The 25,958-nt window shown below is 38.0% G+C and overlaps 1 protein-coding gene across 2 annotated transcripts; it reads left to right on the forward strand.

Annotated features, from left to right (window-relative positions):
- The first annotated feature begins 1,480 nt into the window (after positions 1-1,480).
- LOC129266170 (uncharacterized) lies at positions 1,481-25,958 on the forward strand. 2 transcript variants are annotated; one of them, XM_064104065.1, is made up of 19 exons: positions 1,481-1,953; positions 4,833-5,054; positions 7,587-7,707; positions 8,105-8,277; positions 8,935-9,064; positions 9,226-9,365; positions 11,873-12,008; positions 15,005-15,209; positions 15,597-15,742; positions 16,527-16,736; positions 17,127-17,344; positions 18,245-18,476; positions 19,031-19,304; positions 19,865-20,127; positions 20,327-20,558; positions 20,987-21,093; positions 23,035-23,211; positions 23,751-24,072; positions 24,978-25,958. In XM_064104065.1, exons 2-19 carry the CDS (start codon positions 4,885-4,887, stop codon positions 25,109-25,111), a joined length of 3,390 nt encoding a protein of 1,129 aa, XP_063960135.1. In that variant the 5' UTR covers positions 1,481-1,953; positions 4,833-4,884; the 3' UTR covers positions 25,112-25,958. The 2 variants fall into 2 exon arrangements, with proteins under 2 accessions (XP_063960135.1, XP_063960136.1); XM_064104066.1 differs by having other exon boundaries at positions 1,851-2,115.

Raw genomic sequence — 25,958 nt, forward strand, 5'->3', positions numbered from 1 at the left:
GTTCAGTGTCATTGACGTACGAGATATAAATGGGACCAGGGACCTCCGAGTTTCCCTTTGCAATTACGTCCGAGTAAATTGACCTTGGACGTAATTGCAAAGGGAAACTCCGAGGTCCCTGGTCCCATTTCTATCTCGTCCGTCTAGCTTGGACTTGGTTATGCTGCAGTCACATTTCCCCTACGGCGGCCGTACGGCTAGTAAAAAAACAGCCCTTTTTATACATTTTTATTCAAACCACCTAGTTTTAGCTGGTACCCCCCCCCCAAAAAAAAAGTTGAACCGGCTGTTTTCGACTCGTCGTACGGCCGCCGTAGGGGAAATGTGACTGCGGCATAATAATTGATTCAATAATAAAATAAATATACTTTCAAATTATGCCCATTTCAAGTATTTCAACCCTTAATTTTATATAGTGAATACTAAACAATAGGTTGTCACAGACGGAAACCTTTGCTAAATAGTGATAATTGCGGCGACGCGTCGCGACGCCCACAGGCTGAAGTGGTATGGTCCAAATAAATCTCCATCTCGGAATCTGCTGAGGAATAATATACCAACTATTTTAGATTCAGATAAAATTGGGTAGAGTATCGCAACATGGATGAAAAAATGCAAAAAAAAAAATGAAAATCCATATTTTATTGTTTGAAATAGAAATCAGACCTAGATTCATCCGAAAATTCATTTCGGATACCGCGAGTGTCGCACATGGACAGGATGTTTTCTCTTTCAACTTACCAGGCCCCTGATCTTTGATCTCTTTATATAGGTACACTATATAGGCATCGGCAAAAAAAAATAGGGGGGGGGGGTCCACCTAAAATTTTGGGATGGACACAGGTAAAAAATTGGACAAGCAAAATTGGACAATACAAAAAAAAGTTATCAACTGAAATTTTAGGGGGGGTCCATAATGCACCTGAACTTAGGAGGTGGGGGGGGGGGGGGACGCAGAAAACAAAATTGACATGCAAAAAAAAATTATCAACATAAATTTTAGGGGGGGGGGCCGTCCCCCACCTCAATTATAGGGGGGACAGGACCTCCCGCTTCCGCCGCCTATGACTACAGGCCCAGACTATATAGGTACGTGGGACTAGTTTAGAAATGACATTCTACTTTAGAAAAAGAGAAGGAAATAATGAGATATATATTGTGACAATATCATATAAGAAAAAAAAAATTGACAACTTTAATACCTAAAGTGTATTCGGTCTATAATTAAAGATATATAAAAAAAAGTCTGAAATCAAATTATGGAATACTATATTTTTTACTACCTGCCAGGCCCTATTAATTATACTTGTTCATAGGCCTATCGGTCTACTTCGTACTATACTTCAAAAATACAAAAAAAATCTCTCGGCGATTGATTGGTGTACAATTTCGTGTCTGACCATTTCTTGAAAAAAAAAAAAACTTAGACGGCTTACCAAATGTGTATTCGGTCTTTAATTTTGTAAAAGAGTTTGAAATTATGCGTCTTTGTGCTAGAAGCCAGGCCCTATTATCCGGCCCTATTATACTTGATTCTGTGGCTCATCAGTAATAATCAATACAAACTTGTACAAAGGTCATATCCGTACGCGATATATTGCCATGCAACGCACGCCAATATTTACACGGCAATGACAATGATTGCCCATGCTTCTCTTTTGTCAGCCTTTCTGTGGAAAATATAATATGACTCTAATGGATTAGTGATGAAATGGTTACAATAAGCCATATTTGGTCAATATCCTCTGCCGTTCGAAATGAATGAGCCCGTACAATGTTCATATAGCTCATTCTCTATAAGCACTGTAGACTACGTGTGATACATTGGGGATATTAGCTACTTCGCAATTATACTTCATTCATTTAAGTTACCACGGATCATGAGCCCTATATAAAAGCTGTAGGCCTATTGGGTACCACTGATGCGACTAGCTACAGTTATACCCACAATTAGTGAGTATCGTATAATCATAATTATTCCCTGATACTGTTATTGACAAGCTTACCGGTATGGGTATTTCACATCGTAACTGAGAGACCTATGTATATATATATATACATGCTTCATTGAACGCTATTAGCACATTATGTATCGGGACTACATAATTGTATTCGGTAAATATACATTGTTTGCTTCTCAGTACATACGCTTCATTTGCATTTTATATGGTAGACGTCCTAACCCTAACGCAACCAGATGCATTATGCTACGATGCTCCTGTTTTTATTGATCTGAGGGGGTATTGGAGGGGGTGGACTCGGCGGACGAGCACCCCTAACCCCCTGGCGAGGTTTTTATCAGGTAAATCCAGAAACCTGAAAGCGTCGCGTCCATCTCCATGGTAACACGTCAATATTTCGCAGGGCACGTATGCAGAATCAATAGACGTCAGTCATTTCTATTCAGCGATGACATGAGTAAACGAACTAATGAATTTGATCTTTATCACACATATCTACTGAATAGCAACAAGCCGCTCGTGCGTGCATGTATGTTGCCATGCCACACAAAACAAGATAACTAAAAACATATATATATGTTTAAGCCATAGTTCATTCGCACATATTGGCATCTATGTCGGTTGATAAAAAAGGCTAGTAATGTCCCTGACGGTTGAAAAAAAAATATTATAAACTGACGAAAGAAATCTGTAACCGGTCGTTTTTCGGTATAGTAAACCTGATTTTTTAGGGGGGTGGGGCAGATGCCATTAATGCTCGTACGTGAACTGTCAGAAAACCTGTGGCAAATGTAACATGTTTTACAGAATGATCTTCAAATACAATTGCACTGTTTATAAAAAAAATATTATAAACTGACGAAAGAAATATGTAACCGGTCGTATTTCGGTATAGTAAACCTGATCTTTTAGGGGGGGGGGCAGATGTCATTAATGCTCGTACATGAACTGTCAGAAAACCTGTGGCAAATGTAACATGTTTTACAGAAGGATCTTCAAATACAATTGCACTGTTTATAAAAAAAAAGATTATAAACTGACGAAAGAAATCTGTAACCGGTCGTATTTCGGTATAGTAAACCTGATCTTTTAGGGGGGGGGGGCAGATGTCATTAATGCTCGTACATGAACTGTCAGAAAATCTGTGGCAAATGTAATATGTTTTACAGAAGGATCTTCAAATACAAGTTTCACTGTTAAAAAAAAAAAGATTATAAACTGACGAAAGAAATCTGTAACCGGTCGTATTTTGGTATAGTAAACCTGATTTTGTTAGGGGGCGGGGGCAGATGTCATTAATGCTCGTACATGAACTGTCAGAAAATCTGTGGCAATTAAATGTAACATGTTTTACAGAAGGATCTTTAAATACAATTGCACTGTTAAAAAAAAAAAAATTATAAACTGACGAAAGAAATCTGTAACCGGTCGTATTTTGGTATAGTAAACCTGATTTTGTTAGGGGGCGGGGGCAGATGTCATTAGTGCTCGTACATGAACTGTCAGAAAATCTGTGGCAATTAAATGTAACATGTTTTACAGAAGGATCTTTAAATACAATTGCACTGTTAAAAAAAAAAAATTATAAACTGACGAAAGAAATCTGTAACCGGTCGTATTTTGGTATAGTAAACCTGATTTTGTTAGGGGGGCGGGGGCAGATGTCATTAATGCTCGTACATGAACTGTCAGAAAATCTGTGGCAATTAAATGTAACATGTTTTACAGAAGGATCTTTAAATACAATTGCACTGTTAAAAAAAAAAGATTATAAACTGACGAAAGAAATCTGTAACCGGTCGTATTTTGGTATAGTAAACCTGATTTTGTTAGGGGGGCGGGGGCAGATGTCATTAATGCTCGTACATGAACTGTCAGAAAATCTGTGGCAATTAAATGTAACATGTTTTACAGAAGGATCTTTAAATACAATTGCACTGTAAAAAAAAAAAGATTATAAACTGACGAAAGAAATCTGTAACCGGTCGTATTTTGGTATAGTAAACCTGATTTTGTTAGGGGGGCGGGGGCAGATGTCATTAATGCTCGTACATGAACTGTCAGAAAATCTGTGGCAATTAAATGTAACATGTTTTACAGAAGGATCTTTAAATACAATTGCACTGTTAAAAAAAAAAAATTATAAACTGACGAAAGAAATCTGTAACCGGTCGTATTTTGGTATAGTAAACCTGATTTTGTTAGGGGGCGGGGGCAGATGTCATTAGTGCTCGTACATGAACTGTCAGAAAATCTGTGGCAATTAAATGTAACATGTTTTACAGAAGGATCTTTAAATACAATTGCACTGTTAAAAAAAAAAAGATTATAAACTGACGAAAGAAATCTGTAACCGGTCGTATTTTGGTATAGTAAACCTGATTTTGTTAGGGGGGTGGGGCAGATGCCATTAATGCTCGTACGTGAACTGTCAGAAAACCTGTGGCAAATGTAACATGTTTTACAGAAGGATCTTCAAATGCAATTGCACTGTTTATAAAAAAAAAGATTATAAACTGACGAAAGAAATATGTAACCGGTCGTATTTCGGTATAGTAAACCTGATCTTTTAGGGGGGGGGGCAGATGTCATTAATGCTCGTACATGAACTGTCAGAAAACCTGTGGCAAATGTAACATGTTTTACAGAAGGATCTTCAAATACAATTGCACTGTTTATAAAAAAAAAATTATAAACTGACGAAAAAAATCTGTAACCGGTCGTATTTTGGTAAAGTAAACCTGATTTGTTAGGGGGGGGGGGCAGATGTCATTAATGCTCGTACATGAACTGTCAGAAAACCTGTGGCAAATGTAACATGTTTTATAGAAGGATCTTCAAATACAAGTTTCACTGTTTATCATTTTACAGAGCTAGTGATCGCCCTATAACAAACCCTTTTTCGTGATTATCAACAAACATCATGGCGGAAAATCCGGAGGAGTTGAGGGAATTCATCGAGAAGAATCCATCGAAACTGAACGACTATCTTCCTCGAGTCTTAGAAGGTATTAAGAAGGATGACGATGGCGAGTTCATCAAAGAGTTGAAATATGCACTGCGGGACGAGATGATGGATGCGGCCAAGGCGGCGTGAGTATAGAGATCCCAGGGGCCCATCTGAAATATCGCAACTATGGAAAGCCAGCAACGTCAACCTCTAAAATTACATGTTTGTTCAAAACATTTTTTAGAAATGATGTATATTCAATACATTCACTGTTTTCTTGACAATTCAGTATGCTTCTCTTTGTTTTCAAAGGAAATAGTGCAAATTTCCTAAAGAAAAGTCATGACATTGCTGGATTTCCATAAACTTGCGATTGATCCGATCAATCGCAACTATGGAAAGTCAACATATAAAATGCATGTCTGTTCACAAGAATTTCTAGATAATAAATGAATATCTATAAATTCATTGATTTCTTGACAATTTGGTGTGTTCGCTTTGTTTACAAAAGACATTTTGCAAATTTCTTGTATGGAAAATTATGACACTGATGGATTTCCGTAGAGTGGATGATTGGATCAATCGTAACTCTTTGTAAGACGGGACCCAGGATTGTATCACACTGAAAATAACAGTGTCCCACATTATGTTCACAGTGTGTTAACACGGTGGAGCATATTGCGAAATTATCTCATTAATAGAGTACCAAAATGTGACGTCATCAATTTAGAACCAGGCCAATAATACATTGACTTCAATGGGGCTAATTATCATCATGATGTCATATCTCGGGCCCACATCCCCCCACGGACCGATTCGCACAAAATGTGGTACTGGGGTATCATGCTCTACCCAAATATAGTATCAAAAATTCTGAAGTGCAAAAAAAGTTTTTTGTGACGTCATCACTTCGGTACTCTATTAGAAACTAAAACGTGAAATATTAGTACATATTGTATTTTAACAACATGTGTGAATCACTTTAGTAAAATACATCTTTCCACTGAGCTTTTCAAACATTATCTCACATTACCGCTATTATCTTGAGCATACAGTAATACTTTGAATTTATATTGTAATTATATTGTTATTTCTTGATTCTGTTGTTATACTGGTTATTTGTAAATTCCATGGTATTTTTATTGTAAACATCTGTCAATGCAGCTTTTAAGCTGCGATAACATGTTTTTTAATCAATGTTGACAGAGTGTGAACACACTGTGATTACATTGTTTAACACTGTGTTTTTCCCAGCAGTATTCCACAGTGTAAACCACGAAGTGATCAAAGTATGGAGCACAGTGTGAAATCATCTTCACACCGTTAAACTTTAGCATTCTATCCGCGTAAATCACAGATTAACATTCACATAGGCCATTATGTGAACACACGGTGAAAAAACTATGATTTCACATGTGTGGTACTTTGATATTTTTCAGCAATGTCTCGTAGTGTCTTAACCCTGTCAAATTTGAGAATTTTACCAGTGTGATTCACAATTTAGATATGACGGTATGAGAACACATCGTGAACAAACTACGATCACACTGTGGTACTTTGTTCTTTTAGGCAGTGTCTCGGAGTGTCTTAATCCTGTTAAATTTTAGAATTTTACCTGTGTGGTTCACGATTCACATAGGCCATTATGTGAACACATCTTGAACAAACTATGATCACACGTGTGTAGTACTTCATTCTTTTAGGCAGTGTCTCGGAGTGTCTTAACCCTGTTAAATTTGGGAATTTTACCAGTGTGATTCAAAATTCGCATAGGCCATTATGTGAACACACCGTGAACAAACTATGATTACACATTTATTTTACTTTATTCTTTTAGGCAGTGTCTCGGAGTGTACCGGTGTGATCCACAATTCATATCGTCCGCTATGTGAAGACACTTGATGATTTCAAGTTCAGTGTTGACCTATTCGTGTAGGGGTTACGTCAATTTGTACACAACCATAACACCACACATAAAATGAAGATGGTCCTAAATAGTCACTCATTAGTTTTTTGACCTGTCAATAATTAACGTGATCTGGATAAGTGTTACAAACTCAGAATAGATTTTGGAGCTAGGACAAGCAGCCCAAATTCAAACACCAACACCAATGCCAACACTGGACTTGAAATCACCCACTGTGATCGCATTTTGTGACACTGTGATTTTCCAGCAGTGTTCCACAGTATGATCACAGTGTGTTCACTCTGTTGTGGAACACTGTGTAAAATTAAATTTATCACATTTTCACACTACTGATAAGAACAAAGTGCCACACACTGTGATCAAAGTTTGTTCATGGTGTGTTCATATAGTGCTATGTGAGCTCACTCTGAACACACTGTGATTACGCTGTGTGGCAATGCGATCTTTCTTGCAGTGCGCGCCACAGTTTGTGTGTAAATTCAGTTTATCATTGTAAGAATTGAGCATTGAAACAGTATGAATCACATTTTCACATACAGTCCAATATGTGAACAGACTGCGAACTCACCACCGCGATCACATTGAACACAGCGTGACACTGTATTGCAGTGCAATTGCGCTGTCTGATTTTGTGATATCAAGGCCATCGCACAACCTTACGAGTGGTGCACGATCCGATTTTAGAAAAATCGCTCAATAATTTACAAAGAAATTTTATCAGAAATGATTCTTATTTGATTGTTTTTAGGAAAAATAAGCACGAACAAATCATGGCTGACATATGCGTGGAATGCATGAAGAAGAAGACAGAGTTGTATCTGGCCAGGGCCAAGGATATATTTAACGAGAAAAATGTGATCAAATGGAAGGTATTAATCATTAATTCCCCTTTCGAGTAAGCTTATATAGTCATAGAGCAGATTTTTTTCCCAAGTTTATACGAGCATCCCCACCATTTTTTTTTACTCGAATATCTACCAATAATCAGTAATCAGGAATTTGAATGAGTTCTATTGCCAACAAAGCATTAATATCGGACAGAGAATAAAAGAAGCAAAATGATTTTATAATATAATTACTTAAAACAATGATAAAAAGTTCACCCCACACGTCTACACACAGGCGCTATTTATTCTTAAATATTCTTAACCGTTATGGTCAAGAAATAAGAATGTCAGGCAAATTCCCCTTCCCTGTCATACTTCTCATCCTAATATATCTTAGTGGTGTCTAAGTTGCGCCAGTGATATCTCTTCCATCTTCTAGGGCCACGAGGGTGCCATAGAAAGGATTCTCCAAGACTTTGCACAACCCATTCCGTGGGTACCTACAGATCGCGAGAAGAGAGACATGGAGTCGGGCGAGGAGAAGAACCTGTCCTGGTGGGAATCGGGTAAACATCTCAAGAGAACCATTGAGGAGATGATAGAAGCATTCAGGTGAGATTCGTAGACCACTGAAGAGAGTTTCCACAGAGTGAAATATAAGTGCGATTTTAAGTCAGACTTAAAATCTTTGTGACCCCCCCCCTCTCTCCTTCCCTGTTGTATTCCATTCTTGCTTCCAACCATATTTGGAGTAAATAGTTCTATATTTCTTGCTCATCCTCAATCAGATAATTTGTTTGATTTTTGTACTTGAAATTCAAATTGCTTTCCCTCTTCTCCTCCATCCGAGCGGCCTTTTTTCTTTTTTCCCTGTTTGGAGGTTGATCCCATTATGTCTCTCCTTAACTTTATCTGTTGCTTTAAAGACCGCGACCAGATCAAAAAGAGAAATTGACAAATCAAATAGATCCTTCCTTTTCCAGATTACACTTTTGATTTTCTTCATTATCGTTACATTCGGAATACTATGGATTAAATTTTCTGCATCGTTGTGCTTCTAGCCAACATGGTTTTCGAATTGTCAATTTCACTTTGAACTTCGGTTGAAGTCTTTCACCTGTTATCGTTATGATAATTTCAACGCCACTGAAAAAAAATCATCAAATAGCAACTGTAGAGCGAACGAACAACTTACATTGTATTGTCCGTATAATGACAAAGCCATTTTGAAAATAAGGGTTTATTTTCCATTAATTAATTTCCTTTCAGTCGAGACAAAGTTCTGAAGAAGGTTGCTGGGTCCTTCCTTACCCTTCTGAAGGCGTGTATTGATAGTGCGTCAGATATGCACGTCGTGGTGGCTCTTGGGATAGTGGAAACAACTGAAATGACGTGGGAGGTAAGATATTCAGTCGACAACTAATTAAATAAATGTAATTCTCAAATGCATGGGTATGTATGGTTAAAATACAATTTGCGTCTGATAACTTTGGTTTGATTGTATTTCTGAAACAGTACTCACTCCCAAAATCTGGCGCATAATGTTTTCGTCCTCTTCAGGGAACTGAAAAACAGATACCAGATGTTCTTGAGGCTTTTTGTACATGGCTTCGCCGTGATGACACTGACTTTGAAGGGAATCTTGATCACAGGTACCTAGCTAATGGTGTCATAGACTGGGATATCTTAGAAAATGCAGGGTAAGTTCCGCCTCCTGTTCTGCTTGTCATGCTTTTAGGAACTGTACTTATATAGTAAAGGGGCCTGGATCACCAGAGAGGTATTGCGGATCAGAGGATAGGTCTCTGGTTTTTGAACCACGGAGTCCGAAGTTAAAATCACTCCATATAGCGCCTACAGCCTTTGGCAAGTTGCCCATCTACGTGTGACACTTGCCCCCGCCCCCTCCCCATCACATGATCAATGTACATTATTTTGCCACCGGGTATCCTTGAATTCTCAAAATCTTGCAGGGTCGACCTGCAAAACCTGCATGGGCACTGGCGTAAATCCGTGTTGAGGGGTGGGGGGATGACTGAAATATTTTGGCTTTTTTTTTTGTTATCATGTTTTTAGATATGCAAGGAATTGTAATTGATATGTCCACAGTGGCATACCGTGGGTCACGGCATTGTGGGGGCACCAGCAAAATTTTCGAATCACTGAGTGAGCGCGCGAAGCGCGCTCGGTTGCTAGTTATTCTGACCTAATAGAGACATTTTAAGGACAATATCATTGAACGGATATGTATCTCACCCGGGGGGGCCACTTCCATTGACGAGTGGATACCATGCGCGACCATGGGGTCTCGAAAAGCACCCTAAACACGTATTTTCCATATTCTGAAACTGATCAAATAATGCGAGCGCGAACCGCGAGCTGAATTTTTTATATTCACACCTAAGAAGGGACATTATAATCAAATTTGTGTAATCATGATAGGTACCTGTCTCGCTAAACAATGCGAGCGCGAAGCGCGAGCTGAAATTTTCGTATATTTTGACCCCAAACAGCGAGATTTTAAGGAATATATTTTAGGAATCCATTAAGAGTATGCATATCTCACCATAGTCATCTAATGCAAGTGCCAAGCGCTTGCTGATTTTATTATAATTACATCTGAACACATGAAACACTTTTTGTACTCATTGCAATCATGATTATCATACGCATCTCACTAATCAAATATTGCGAGCGTGAAGCGCGAGCTGAAAATTTAGATAATATAGATAATTAAGACCTGAAGTGGGGCATTCTAAGGTTTCTTTGTAGGAATTAACTAGGACCATACGTATTTCATTAACCAAATGATGCGAGCGCGAAGCGCGAGCTTAAAATTTTTGATATTCAGATCAGAAGAAGGGACATTTCAAGGACTGATTTTAGGAATTCATGAAGAGCAGACATATCTCACCAATCCACTAATGCGAACGTAATCACGGAAGGAAATGTTTTTATATATACGAAGACCTTAACATTGGGCAATCACCTTTTTAATCATGTAAAAGAAGCTCATGTCACTACATAAAACAATGATAACTCAAGTGCTAGGAAATATATTTAGTTTATATTGACTTGAAAACGGGATGTTTTAGTACAACAGGATTATATATCTCGTTGAACAGACAATGCGAGCACCAGGAACTATGAAGACGTAGGCCCTGGGCAAATTATGTTTCATGAAGTTATGATAAAAATATTTCTTATGTAATGTAACATAACATAATTATAATACAACATTATAATGAATAATATTTTCTTCTTTCCCACTACGTTTCTCTTCCTTTCTCCCTCTTTTCTATTTTTCCCCATTTCCCTGTTTTTGTTTTGGTCAGCCGATGGGGGGGGGGGGGGGGGGGAGCATGTGCCCCCCATGCCCCCCCCCCCCGTAGTTACGCCACTGTATGTCCATATGGCAAATACCCCTCCAATATTATTATCTTTTTACCCCATGATGGTTTAATTATTTATTAGAGATTACATTGAAAAAAAATTGACATTCCATCTTAATCCCCTCCCAAAGACCCCAACATTGATGAATTGGAAGAAACAGGGATTTCTCTTCAATGTTATAATAAGGACATAAGTATTTCGTTTGGAAATGGTGAACTGGCTCTTTATTTGCATTTTATGATTCAATAATATTGTTTTATCTGTTAAGCGGTATTTTAGGAAGAATTTTCACCAATAAAACAATTATCTCTTGTGATTTTTTTTTATTTCTTTCGTAAAAAGTGGGGGGGGGGGATGTTTGTACAGGCCATCCCCCCCTCCTCGAAAAGTGGGGGGGGGGGGATATATCCCCCCCATCCCCCCCCCGGGATTTACGCCAGTGTGCATGGGGGTAATTGGTATGCACTGATTGTATTTACATCACAAACTCTAGTATCTGTTGCATATTATCATAAGTAGAAATATCACATATCAAGTACTTGCTATGTGCATAAGATTACAGGAAGCACAATGTATAATCCTGGCAGCTAGAATCAACCTTTCGGTTCTAGTTTGAATTCTTAATTATTTTTGTGTACTCCTGTAAGTTGTATTTGTAATTTGTAACCTAATTTCATGTTTTTTGTCATCTGTAACACATTTTCACATAGCTGAGGCAACTGAGTACAGTTGCCGATTATACTTCGTAGTTTAGACATTGGCCAGAGATTAGTAGTCTTTCATATTGTTTCTTTTGTGTATACTTTCACTTCAGAAAATCGAGCCAGGAGCCTTTAAAGAAAATCATGCAATATTGTATAGAGCAAGAACTTGAAGGAGATGAGCAGCCTGTAGGTCTATCGGTTCACGGGAATATCCTTCGAAAAATAGTCTCAGGATTCATCATGAAGGTAATAACAATCCGCTTTTATCTAGCGCTTAATACATCGGAACGACGTGTCTAAAGACTTTACAGATCTGGGGGGGTATTCTGAAAAGTCTCGTAAGTTTCCACTTAAGTTTCCTCATAAGTTACCCATTTAATGGAGCGCTAATGTACCTCCAAATTCGTATTCTGAAAACTCTATTAGCGCTCAATTAACTCCCTTTAGGCCACGCCCCTACTGAGCCGAATTAGCCAATCAAATGCGCTCTTACAACGTAAAATTTTCTCCCAGCGCGTAGTGTCTCTTCACTAATTTGCTGGCTTGCATGCAGCGCAGCGCCCGGCTGCTGCAGGTGGACTGCACCACGATATTGATACAAAAAAATTTTGCTGAAAAATAATGCTAAAAGCATTTGCATCGGAGATTAACAGGAGGGTCATTATGTTGTTGAAGCTAACTGTTGTCTTTTCCCTTTCTCTCATTTATTGTACCTTTGTGATTTTCTCTTTTTTTTCGAACGCGTTCTGATTTCACATCCACCTATTGTAGCTTTCTTTGTTTTGTTTTTTTTACAATATTTTATTTGCCTCTGTCTCGGGGTCATGATGGGGGGGGGGGGTTCTTCTTTAACTTAATTCCTACTTATTTTAAAAATAACATACTTTTCATTTTTATGAGAAATCTTCTTCAACAAAATGCTGATTTGAATAAAATGATTTAAAAAATAAAACTAGCATAATCGTTAAAAAAGCCGAAATTTTATTGAAATTGGATGTACAAATGTTATGATATTTAAGATTTTATAGGTGGGGAAAACGATGGCATCCCTCACTATTTTTTTTCTTTTGTACCAAAGGGGTCAATGCTTATTTTTTCATTGTCGGAAACAAGGTTTGATTCCCCCCTGAACATTGCTGCATCTATTGTTACTTGGCAATCTCATTATTGTCAAAATAATGTGCAAAAATACTTTATGATGCTTATAATAAAAGAAAATATAGAAAAATAATAGTCATATTTCCCCTATAAGTACACAATTTCTGTTTTCTTTTTCCTTCTTTTCTAATTTCTTTATTACCAAATATAGCCCCCATTCCTTATTTTACTTGTATAAATTGTGAATATTTTTTGAACAAATTTAAGCCTGAAACATATTGTTTAAAAGTCCGCCAAGTTTGGACACCCATACCACCTTCTTTCCCTTTATTCCCTTTTTATACCTTTCTCCTTTATTCTCTTGCTTCCTCCTAAATTTGGTCGCAGTATTAAACCGATTTGATGATATTTATACGAAATGAAAGGCACATTTAGCAAGAGAAAATGAGACTTAATGGACCTCTTATCACCATTATCTTTCCCCACTGGAAAGTCCGCTAATTGAGCGCTAAGAGACTTTTCAGAATACCAAAAGTCTCGTAACTACTCAATTAAGTCTTCGCGCGGTCATAACGCGTACTGTTGCAAGTGCGCGCAACGCAACCCTGCCAAATAAGGAAAGGGGCACTTAAGTGACTTTTCAGAATACCAAAATGCTAATTGAGCGCTAATTGACCGCTAATTGAGCTTTCAGAATACCGCCCCGGCTATTACCCCGGTCATTGGATTCAATCAGTCATTCCCGCACACAATGTGCGCACATCCTCCACTCCCTGGGGATTATTCAAGTCAGTCGCCGGTGAGGCGCACACAGTACTGGAGCCTGTTTCATAAAGGACTTACAACAGTTGTAACTTTGTCATAATGGCAACTACCATGGTAACAGGGCTTAGCAGCCAATCAAAATCAAGGTTACCATGGTAGTTGCCATTATGGCAAAGTTACAACAGTTGCAAGTCCTTTATGAAACGGGTCCCTGGACAAGCTACAATGACATTCACATCCTATCGGGTAAAGATATCATTTCGAATTCTAAAACCTTTTTTGTCCCTAAAAGACGTAATTGTGGGAAGGAGGAAAAATGGATGGGGAAGCAACCTTTTCTTCTCAGTGGTAATAGTCCTACTACTGAATAGAAAAAGAAATTGTTAAGCATTTGATTAGTCCATGCATGATATCAATGTTACAGCAAACACAATTATATGCAAATGATAACCGGGAAAATGCATAACAATTGTAGATTGGACCGAACCTCGCAATTTTGTGACACTGAAATCATTGCTCTTTTTCCTTTGAATATTTGCATTGAATGCCCATACAAAACGTTTAGATAATTATATATCTTTCTGATGTCGTAAAGGGGGTTTTGCACTTAAACATTCGAAATTGTGAACTGCAGTGGTTTCATGAAGCATTAGGTAAGTAATAAACTGGGTTCCAAAAGAAACTTGGCAAACTTCACAAGCACACTACACAAATTCCACTAAGTCAAAATAAACAAATTTTGACACAGGCTAGTTTCAATAGTCTTCATTAAGCAAATGTCAAAAATTAAGGGATCGGTTTAAATAACAAAGAAGCTGTAGCCCCGCAAAGCAATTGGTTCCGGAATCCAAAGTCACAAAAGTCTCAGTTTCAGTCTTAACCAAATGTACATTCTTCGCTTGACTTCGCTTGATTCCATTCATGCATTACGCTTTTGTTTAAAACCTTAATATGTGTGTTTAAATAAAATGTTAATTTTAACTTCCTGTAACTTCTTAGTTTTTGAGGCACTCAATTAAACATGCCGGTGGGCATATTGTGAACTTTAATATACTGGTAAGTTTTTTTAATCCCATCTCAACTTTATTGGTCTTTCTTTTTGCATTTTGTGAACTAATTGATTTGAGGGGCTACAGCCTCTTTGTGATTAAACAAATCTCTTAATTATTGGCATGTGCTTAGTCAAGATTATTGAAGCTAGCTTGTTTCCAAATTTTGTTCACTTTGACTGAGTGGAATAGGTGTAGTGTGCTTGTGAAGTTTGAAACCCAGTTTAGACATTGACAAATTTGATATTATCCAATCACAGACAAGGGTTTTTGTAGATCCTAAAACCTGTCAATGTTATTGAAACGTTCACATGTTTATATCATCCTCAGAAAAAGGACAAAGTCAAGGCATATCAGGATCTCATGCCATTCGTTGTAAAACTTCTCAGTTGCGACGTCACAGGGCTAGAACAAGTGGCGGCAAACGCCATTGGACAATCGGAAATCTATGATAACGGAGAGCTTCTGGCGCCATTTGGGGACGCCATAGCTGATGCCTTCTTGGACAGCAAGTTCGAGGGCTCTTCCGGTGGTTGTGAGTATCGCTTTCGGGTCGTCTCTGATAGTTTCGAAGGTCCTAGCTTGGATTTCATGATTTTAGAAGGTTCAGTTTATGTAACTGTACCAGATCTAAATCTACCATGATAAAGTTACAATGAACCATGGCTTTACTCTTTCTCATGAAGTCAGAGTTTACTGCAACTACATTCGCTTATCCTTGATGCATTGTTTTAAGACAAGGCGACGAATCCATGCTGGACAGTCAATCAACCGATCCTGGTCCTTGGGACTGAGACATATTATGAATAGCAAAAACCCAAGTTCTTACCTGTAGCCGTATTTCGAAGAAAGTCATACGACACTATCGTATTTTACACAGTTTGAAATGGTTGCATTATTTGATTTCACTTTCTCGAAACAGTGGCTCTCAACAGCTTCTTTCGATTTAACCCGGAAGTTGTTCTCTCACGAATTGACCGCATTGTTGTACTCCTCGAAGATATGGGAAGTGACGACAAAAGGAGACTGTATATGCTACTCGACGATGTCAGTAAACAGAAACCGAAGGTGCCTCTTTAGATTTTTGCTCCTATATTAGAAAAATAAGTAAATGTCAAGACAATAGAAATAGTGAAATTTACATATTGTATGGAACTTTTTTAACCTTATGCTTATGGGATTCATTAAGGACTTAATTGCACTTGAGGATGATATAACAACAACAAGAATAATGATAATAATAATAATGATAATGACAATTATAGTAATATATATTACTTATAAAGCACCAAATAAAACGTGAAATCTGATATAAATGAGTGATTGATACATTTAATGAATCATCTCAGAAGTTGATATATTACCCCATTGGCCAGCAGTAGATATTTTTCCTTCTATCATGTTTATATGAACAATCTACCAGAATGGCCATAAAAGCACGATGCCTTGCCCGACGTGTCAATTTCATTCGCAATTATAAATATCAAACATAATTTCAACCAAACATCAGAAATGTACATTTTGTGGACTGGGACTTGACGTTATGAGAAGATTTAAATGAAATTCTTGTTCAACTTACCACATAAATCTTTGGCTATTACGGCTATGGCAAGTACATTTTATTCACTGAAGCGTCTCAAGAAATATAAAGGTCCGCATCCTCGCCTCTCTAATGGCTAGCTAGGATGACATCAAACATAAATTTGCATAATGCTGAATTGCAACTGTCAGATACGGTAAACGTTGAAGTTATTTCGACGAATATATTAACATCACTGTAGAGTTACAAATTTCGCTGGAGTAATACGATAGAAATCGTTGTGACCTTTTTCCCGTTCCACCCGTGTCCTAGGTTTTAGTACCTCATATCGACCTGATGTTCGAGGATGTCTGCAACGCTTCTCTGGTGCACTTCTGCTTCATGGCATTGGCCAACATATCCATAAAACACGCTGAGCACTTCGTCAAGCATATAGACAGGTGTCTTAAAGCCTGGAAGCAGAACCCAAATGAAGCTGCTTCCGCTTGTAGAGTCATTGCAAGTGTCGGCCGTCTCAATAAGGTATGGATGGGGTATTTGACAATGATTTAAGTATGACTAAATTTAAGTACGACAACAAAATATAACAATGAAGATTCCATTTTTGTAGGGAATCAACACATTGGTCTGGGAAGCATTTCATGAAAAAGACTCATAAAAAAAATTGTGTTAAAAATCAACGAAGGCTGTCTGATCTTTGTCCCGGCTAAAACACAGAGATGCGATTGGTCCAATCTGTGTCAACTACATTTGTATTCAAAGCAAGTCACCTCCCATTTTAGAATGCATGTTTATTTTCTTAAGATGTGTATTATAAAGCCGGGATAATAGTATCCATCGCTTATAAAACATTGCACTATGTAAATGCCGCATATTATTCTTCATTAGTTTTCGTTGTTTTAATCATTTCAGAAAGAGGCAGCTAGATGTTTGAAGATCCTGTTCACCAAACTAAAGAGCATCGATGCTATGTGGACCGGTGTGGTGCTCATGGAAGTCAAGAGGGTAGCCAGGGACCACAAGGAATGCTTTGCGGTCTACAAACCGAACATTGAGAAGCTTAGGACGTGCCAACAGATCGGGGTTCCAGATCTGGTCCAGGACTTGATCAATTTTCTAGAAGGCAGAAGGTAATGTAACAGTTGATATCATGTCGATACTGTTATCCTTTTCCTACACCAAAGTCAAGTCCTGCAGTCACTGTGGCCCGTATTCTGAAGTCAGGTTTAACTTAGACCATGGTCTATCTCTGTGCTAAAATTATGGGAAGCCAAAAGTGTCAAAAAATTTATTAAGTTGTATATTTCTTATGTTTACTGTGCTCTTTCCTGATTCATCGATGGTGAAGACAATCATCTATTTATACTTCCTAAACAATTATGAATTTTTTGAGAGCCAAATGAGTTGAAATATGATATCTCTACCGTTAGTGATTTATGTAACAGTTGGCTATCCATACTTAAACCACAACTTTAAACCCGAGTTTAAGTTAAACCCGGCTTCAGAATACGGGCCTAAGGGACTAACGTTTTATTTCCTTGTAGACGCATTATGCACTTCTTCCCTGGCAAAGCGACTTATTTAGATTATAAACTCCTGCTGCAGTGGTCCACATGAAGGAAATGCATAAATTGTGTACGGATAAGCCATGATCTGATGACCGGGTTATGTGTCTGTAAAGCGCCTGGAGACGTCAGTCTAATGTATAAAGTGTTACATAATTACCGTTGTGCTCTGAAGTGTGTGAACCCTACCAGAAATGAGCATATTTAAAAGTATTCAAGTTCTGTCAAGTTTTAGATATTCAATTGTAAAGTCAGGCAATAATTTATTACAATCAATATTACTTTTGTTTGTTTATCTGGGCTCGCTGAACATTGTAGTGTTGTTGTCTACATTCAACACTCGGCATGAAGGAGTCCATTTTGTGGTTGGTTTCACTAACTTGTGAGCACAACTGTACCTGTATTACTGTTATTACTCAGTGAAGGACTGCATTATTTTGTCCACTTTCGATATTAAAATTCTAGCCTTCTAGTACTCAGTGAAGACGTTGCTGAGCAAAGAGAAGACATCGACAATTTGGACAATAGGGTAACCAACACTGAGAATGATGTCTCAAGAATCGATGAGACAGTGGCCCAACAAGCTGAAGATATCGAGAATGTGAAGAGCGACGTCAACGACCAGGGCCAAAGACTTGATGAGTTGGAAGAAGTCGTGGACGAGACGGTCGAGAAAGTGGAAGAGATTGACCACAAGGTAAAAATGATGTTCATATTGTCGATTTTCATTATTGAATGAAGGCAACAAGTATTTGAGCATGATGTGGTGAATTACGATTGGGATTCCTCATCTGCGCCAATCGTTTTCATTTTAGAGGCATTAGGTTATCATCACCAGATTCAAGAGAGATAGCCTATTACCTAGATGGCAAATGGCATGGAAATTTTAAAACATATTATTTGGAATACCTTATTTGTCTTCTGCTTGGATGGCATGCCTACAAGCGCTTTTTCAGCCGAGCCTACTGTTTAAAACTTCGATTACATGTTAAGGAACATTTTTGTGTAGCTTGTGACACCTGTTATTCACTTCATGGTAGGCACTATCGGCGGCAATGGTGCTCCACAGTTTATCATATTCATATGACGACAATTCCTGCTATTACTAATATTACTGCTGCTACTGGCGCTTCTAGGACTACTTATACTAATTGCAAATACACCCCTTTTCAACATAGGTTAATTGTATTGACATGCATTATCATTAAAACGCACCATTCATGATATTAAACTATTGATTGTCCCACACAGACCATTACAAACGCTCCTAAATGGTCAAGGGACGTTTCGAAGCTGTTAAACCCTGAGCATGAGCACGATTGGAGGTTCCTGGCCGTCCGCCTCGGCTACTCCGGTGAAGACATCCGCAACTGGGCTCTGTCACCCGACCCTACCATGGCCATCTTGGCAGAATGGTATACCACTCACAAGAGCAGCGATGCCACCTACGCCATACTCAGTGCCTTGGAGGACATGGGCAGGACCGATGCGGCAGAAATCATCACGCAGTCACTAGAGGAAGCAGGTTTGCAAATACTTTAAGTTCGCTTCCTGAAGGAATACGATGATATGAAAGTTGGTATAATAGAAAAAAGTCTAATGAGCGATTAAATAGGTAGTTTTATATTCATGATATTATTTAGCAATGTCACTATTTTTGTTCAACTGTGTTGTAATGCTTTCCCTGATAGTGACTGCATCATGTATGAATATTGTTTATATATATTTTTCCCAAAAGAATGTTATAGGCATCATGTAAACTACTTGATAAGATTGTACATCATGAAATATATTGATGCTCGGAAATCTCATACAAAGCGGTGTGAATATCCACAAAACCATTTACATACATAGAACTAATTTGACATTTATAAAACGTGGCGTGGTAGTAGAATTGCACAAAGGTAGTAAAGGTCTCATGATATGTAAAGCCGACCTTGTTTTACGAAGGCCTGGCATCCAGTTAGTTTTCCATTATATAAACTACCATGGAACCTTGATTTTGATTGGCTCCCTAGCCCAGTTTGGCGAAGTTACTATAACAATATAAATCGTGATTCGTATGCCACCATGTGTCTCTCACAGAAATGCTGGTGCCACAAGCACCCTCAGACGACTTTGAGAAGCCCCCGACAGTATTCTTAAGCTACCAGTGGGACCACCAACCGGAAGTGAAGGCCATCCGCAAGCACCTAGAGATGGCCGGGTTTCCTTGTTGGATGGACATTGGTCAGATGGGTGGAGGAGATCAGTTGTTTGCCAAGATCAGCCAGGGCATGCGGTCATCTAAAGTGGTACTCTGTATGGTGACAGAGAAATACTCCAACTCTGAGAACTGTAACAAAGAGGTAAGCTGAATGATGACTATGGTGTTATCTTGTCTGTTCGATCGAGTAACCAATCCATGAAAGTTATATTGTTTTTGAATGATTAGACTTTTCTTCTGCTGATATCTATTAGATGTTCTGTGTAAAATGGCTTCAGCAGTATTATTCAAACCTCAGTTTCGGTATATGTATCCTAATCCTTTCACTTGTTTTCTTTCAGGTGAATCTTGCCAATCTGCTGAACAAGCCAATCATTCCCGTCCTCATCGACCAAACCAGATGGCCGCCAGAGGGCGCCATGAGCATGCTCTTCGCACAGCTACTTTACATTCAATTCTTCAACGACAAGGAATACGTGAGGGGAGAAAAGTTCTGGGACGATGCCAAGTTCTCAGAACTTCTGGGCCAGATATCATACCATGCCACCCCGGATGAAAGCATGGTTTCCGACGGTAAGAGAACACACCATGTTTGATTAAGAATGACATACGGATTATCAATGTAATGTTTATTTAGTAAAGACATTTCTGATGCAACGTGTGCAGTAAGTTTTGAAATAATCTGTCAGCACTGAGAAACTTACAACTTCTTATTTCAATAGAAAGTTTGAGTGTATTTTTGGTTTGTTTGATTAAAGTCTCATAATGAAGATTTTAAGATAGGACAATGATAATTCAAGCAAACAGAAAGTACCTTTGACATTGCTCCAAATGTTTGTGTAGAGGTTGATTTTGAATTCAATGGAGTGACGTACTTGTTTTGTAGTTTTACCTCCAGACTTGGTCAAGGGTAGACAAGTCAAGTTTGAAGTCGGTGGTGTGTCGAATTGGTAGTTTAACTCCCTATTGTTAACCCCTTTGCCCATTCCCCATTACTGCAGAGTACCGGGACTGGATTCCTCAAGTGGAAGACACTCCAGTCACCGTGAAGAAGGTATCAGATGAAGCAGGGAACACGACAGCGGTGCAACAGAACATATCAGTAACGGTGAGCACCAGAATTTATAAGCGCTAGTGGCGGCACAGGATCTCTGAAATTAGGGAGTTAAACGTTTAAATTGAAACTAGGGCAAAACAAGCGGACAGGAAACATTTCATTTGTATCAAAACATCGCCGAAAGGAAGGGGGATATGGGAAGGGGATCTGGATAAGGAAGTTTCCTGTGCGTTGTGTGTTGTACCCAATTTCAAGAATCCGAGAAGAAAGGCATGGGGTTTGGATGGGTGTTAATTCTGTAATATGAAAATTATTTGTTGGCCCCTATGAAAATAGGACATGACCATGGAGAGTAAAAATATTACAAGTATTTGTTGTGGATTGGAGGGGATGTGACAGTGGATTTTTTTTCATTCGTATATAAACAATCTCCGCGAATACCCAAGCTTTTAGCCAAGGCCTCATGTCCGATTGACGCGTATTTCATGAACTGAGCGACTAGTAAGAAAATACTATAATCGCCCCAAACCGGGTGAACGAACCATCAAGAGCCATCCACTAGAGTCGCTTCATCTCGCATTCACCCAGGTTTCACCAGTTCGATCGCTACCCTCATTTCAGCCATTACTTGAGGAAGAACATAGGCCTAGCCAAATCACGAGGCCTTGTCAAAAGTCTACGAATACCCTTCCTCCATTCTTTTGTAATGACTGTGACGTTTAAGTCTCATTAATCTGTATGTTCATCGTTAGCAAAAATCACAAAATCAAACCGAGTTGCGATACCAATTGCTAAATGCTTGAATGCATGGTTCGACCTGCAGTTTAATGAAAAACCATAAACAATCATAAATTGAATGTCACGCAAAAAGCTTGTACAATTGTCGAATGTAGCCTTAATAATCCAATAACTAAATACATTCACAAAGCTTTTAATTGTACATGACCCTGAGACATCAACTGACCAGAAAATGTAACAACTGTCCTTATTTTACTTCTTATGTTGTTATCATAAAAGGCTTCCAATTATTCATCAGCAGGCTGCATCCAAATGAAACAACTACAATAACCATTTTGTAATATAACCTCAACCGAAACATCAACATATGATTAAATTCTCACATTTGTTTCTCATATCCAAAATTCTATATTTAAAACACATTCAGCCATGCCTAAGACTACAGAAAGTATGCACCTAGTCGGAGCCAAGGCATCTCTGGCTTGTTGACCTACTTTCAGTCATGCCACTTGTGCATGCGGCTATCGTGACATATCACTATTATCATTAAAAAAAAACATAAATCATCTCGTCACTAACAAACCACTTCATGCAATTATGTACCATTTACTTTTCATATCTTGTGTAAATGAAAACGATAACTAGCCTAAATCAACACACGTGTGTGCTGCGTTCAACTTTCGCGCACTACAAATATAGTACTGTACTTGTACATATAGATACGCCGAAAAGGCGAAAATAACATTCACTGAACACGAGCGATAATTCATACAACTTTTGGAACAAAATTTCAACCAGATATTCATCATTTGAATCATTTCTTAAAACACACAGTCAACGATTCTTCATCATATAAACATCGTTTTTTTAAATACTTACAACATTGGGCTTGGTCTGAAAGCAGAAATAACGATGACAACAAATTAGCAAGTTTTCCCAAACTAAGTAAAAACATGGGGGAAAAATACAACGCCCCCTATTGACTGGCAACAAAAACCTATGCTTCTGACGTCACCTAAACTTTGTGACCTGGAAACGATATTTAAATTTCACACTATCACCGCTTTATACAAGTAATTTACAATGACCACTCTACCTATTCCAGCTATGGTGTCCCATTGAACTTTTTTTTCAGTTTTAAGGGATTGGCGGGTATTTTTTCTGAAATATTTCTTTCAAACCTATTGGTTAAGTTGAAATCAGTCAAAATCTTCGCAGTTATCAACCATTCCCTCTTTTTTTTCCTCACTCCAGGAATCTTCGGAGCATCCATCGGTGTTCATCTCATACCAGTGGGGCAAGCAACCTGAGATCAAAAGACTGTTCTCACGTCTCAGTGGTTTAGGCTACCACTGCTGGTTAGATATCAATCAAATGGGTGGTGGGGATCCACTCTATTCCAAGATTGATAAGGGAGTCAGGAATGCTAAGGTATTAACATCCATGATTACCATTTCAAATAATCTGCAAAATGCCAAAGAAGATCTTATATAACGGGCACTCCTCTTATTCATAGTTGAACCTTGAAGGGTTTCAACTTAACCTGAGATAGTATTGATTAATTATATGACAGTTAAGTATGCGGTGTTTGTTCAAAACATCCTGAATATATTAACTCTCATCTCTAAGTGATGCTAGTTGGTATTTATGAGAGAGGGGTGGCTTGGCTTCCAGTGTTCTCTACGGTCTGGGGAATTGGTGGAAAATGCTGAGGCTTGTTGTTTGATCGAATGTCTGGCGACATTTTGATTTTGGCAAAGTCCTTCACAGGCTGTCTTCCTAACTTGATGATTACATAGATCATCCGGACTAAATGATTGATTGATTGATTTTATCCCCCCCCCCAAAAAAAAAATAAGAAGAAGTAAAAGTAACAAAATACCTTGACAGGATAGCGCTTGAATGCCGATGTGGCTTACTACGACTTGACAGGAGCCATAGAATAATTCCGGGTTTGCTTCATACCGCAGGTGGTCATTTCCTGCGTGACACCGAAGTACGCCCTCTCCGCCAACTGCCGACGTGAAGTGAGTCTTTCTGACGCGCTCCGGAAACCAATCATTCCCCTGCTGCTTGAAGAGATGGTATGGCCACCGGAAGGACCGATGAGCATGACTTTCACCCAGCTTCTCTACATCGATTTCACCAAAGAGACAACTCAAGCCAGATTCGAGGATGAAAAGTTCGATGAACTCATTGAGAAGATAAATGCGCATGTTCAGCCGTCGACAGATGGCAGTGGTGTTGAAGAGAGACCGGTTGACGAGCAAGCGACCTCGCCAAAGTCAAAAGGTAAGTACCAATTCATATCGTTGATAATGGTTTCAAAAGAAAGCATTGTCCGACTTGGTTATTAAACATAGTAGTTAATAGCAGAGATTAATAAGATGGACCAAAATGAGAATGATAGTAATAATAGTAATAAGGATGAGACAAGGATAGTGGCAGTATTATCAATGATCATTGTAAGGATGGTAATAATTATGACAATTATTTTTATATCAAGAATAAAGATATCATTTATAGTAATGATGACCAGGATGGTAATACTACCAATAATTAAACTAATAGTGATAGTCATAATAGCAATAATTTTTATGAAATGGTACTTTTAAGTGAAATATATGCCCATGTATCACATTTTAATACATGATTTGTCAAAAGAATGTAGTACTCTTAATATCAAATCCATGAATGCATACTCCCTTATTTTACAGAGCAATATCCAACTTCACATTCACGTAATCACGTGTAATGTAGAACTCGAAATTGAAAAAAATGATAAACTGACGAATATTTATTCTGCTAAGAGTGAAAGCTGGAAGTATCAATCAGACAATATTAAATGATTAATGATGAATAGGAAGGAGAAGAAAAACAATCGAGATCAAGAAAAAGAATAAAAAGACAAAGAATAGATAAGAGATAAATAACATGTTTTTAGACTAGCATATTATATTATACAGTTACAATCGAATGTAATTTCGATTTTCTACATCCCTTGATTAACTATATAACCTGGAAAATTATGCCCAAAAAAGCATCCCAATACACTGCCATTCCTTTTAAAAGGTTGAAATCTAGTTTTTGAACTACTTAAAGTTAGAAGAATTTCTAGCGTTTACGAATCTAAAGACCGAATCAAATTAAAAGCTATTTAATAATCGCATTGTGTATGCAATATTTATTTTTTAAAGAAACGTCATCATCGGCTACCAACGTCACAGATCCTGGACACCATCTACCAATAGAACACACAGAAAAGAACAACTCATCGAGATCTTCTTCGGGAAAAAGCAACAAGAAATCATCGACTTGCTTACTTCTTTGATAGTTTATAGAACACTTTGAATCATGGATGTATACATGAAACATGAAAAACTTTATTCTCCTTTTAAAATGGTTATGTGTGTGGACGATTTTAATGGGGCTGCAAGTTTTGAAAGGCAGTAGAAAAATATGAATAGTCGGGTAGTTTTGTAAAGCAGGTTCGACCAAATCAGCTGTGGTCGAGAATACGTTGCTGACTTTTTTATTTGTTTAGATGACTCTCGAGCTTTCAAACTATTTTCTGTGACGAAGTGAAAGTATGTTGGTGAAAATTAGTGACTTGGTATGTGTTTGTGAGGGTGGGAGGCAGGATGTGTGCACCGTTAGAAAATTTATCCTTAAAATAAAAGAAGTTCCTGCAGCAGAGTCTCAAGAACACCTGTAATCTTAACAGATTGCGTAATCTTACATTATATCATGTAAAATTACAGAAAATTGGTATTTGGTGTATGAAACCTTACAAATTTCCTAAAATAAAACACCCTTTTCCCCTTTTTAAACAGACCTGTTCTGTTAAATTGCAGAAAATTCATGTTTTATGAATTTACAGAATGATTCTGTTATTGCATTTTTCTAAAATCTTCTCTTTTTTTCTGTAAAATCAGTTTTTTTTTAAACAGTGTGGTGTGTGCCCGTGCAGCTCGGGAACTATGGTTTGAAAATTGCCATCTTAACGTCACAGTTTCTGAAAATTATATTTGCATTAATTTATCAGACACCGTTAATGTATCGAACTCTTGTGACGTATACGCTATTTTGAATGAAAAGAGAAGATGCATTTCATAGATTCTTCGGTGAGCGATTTTAAAGATATGAAATGAATAATTCTGTCGTTTTCTTTTTAAATG

Source organism: Lytechinus pictus, chromosome 8 (genome assembly GCF_037042905.1).
Source record: "Lytechinus pictus isolate F3 Inbred chromosome 8, Lp3.0, whole genome shotgun sequence".
In the NCBI taxonomy this organism is placed as follows: Eukaryota; Metazoa; Echinodermata; class Echinoidea; order Temnopleuroida; family Toxopneustidae; genus Lytechinus; species Lytechinus pictus.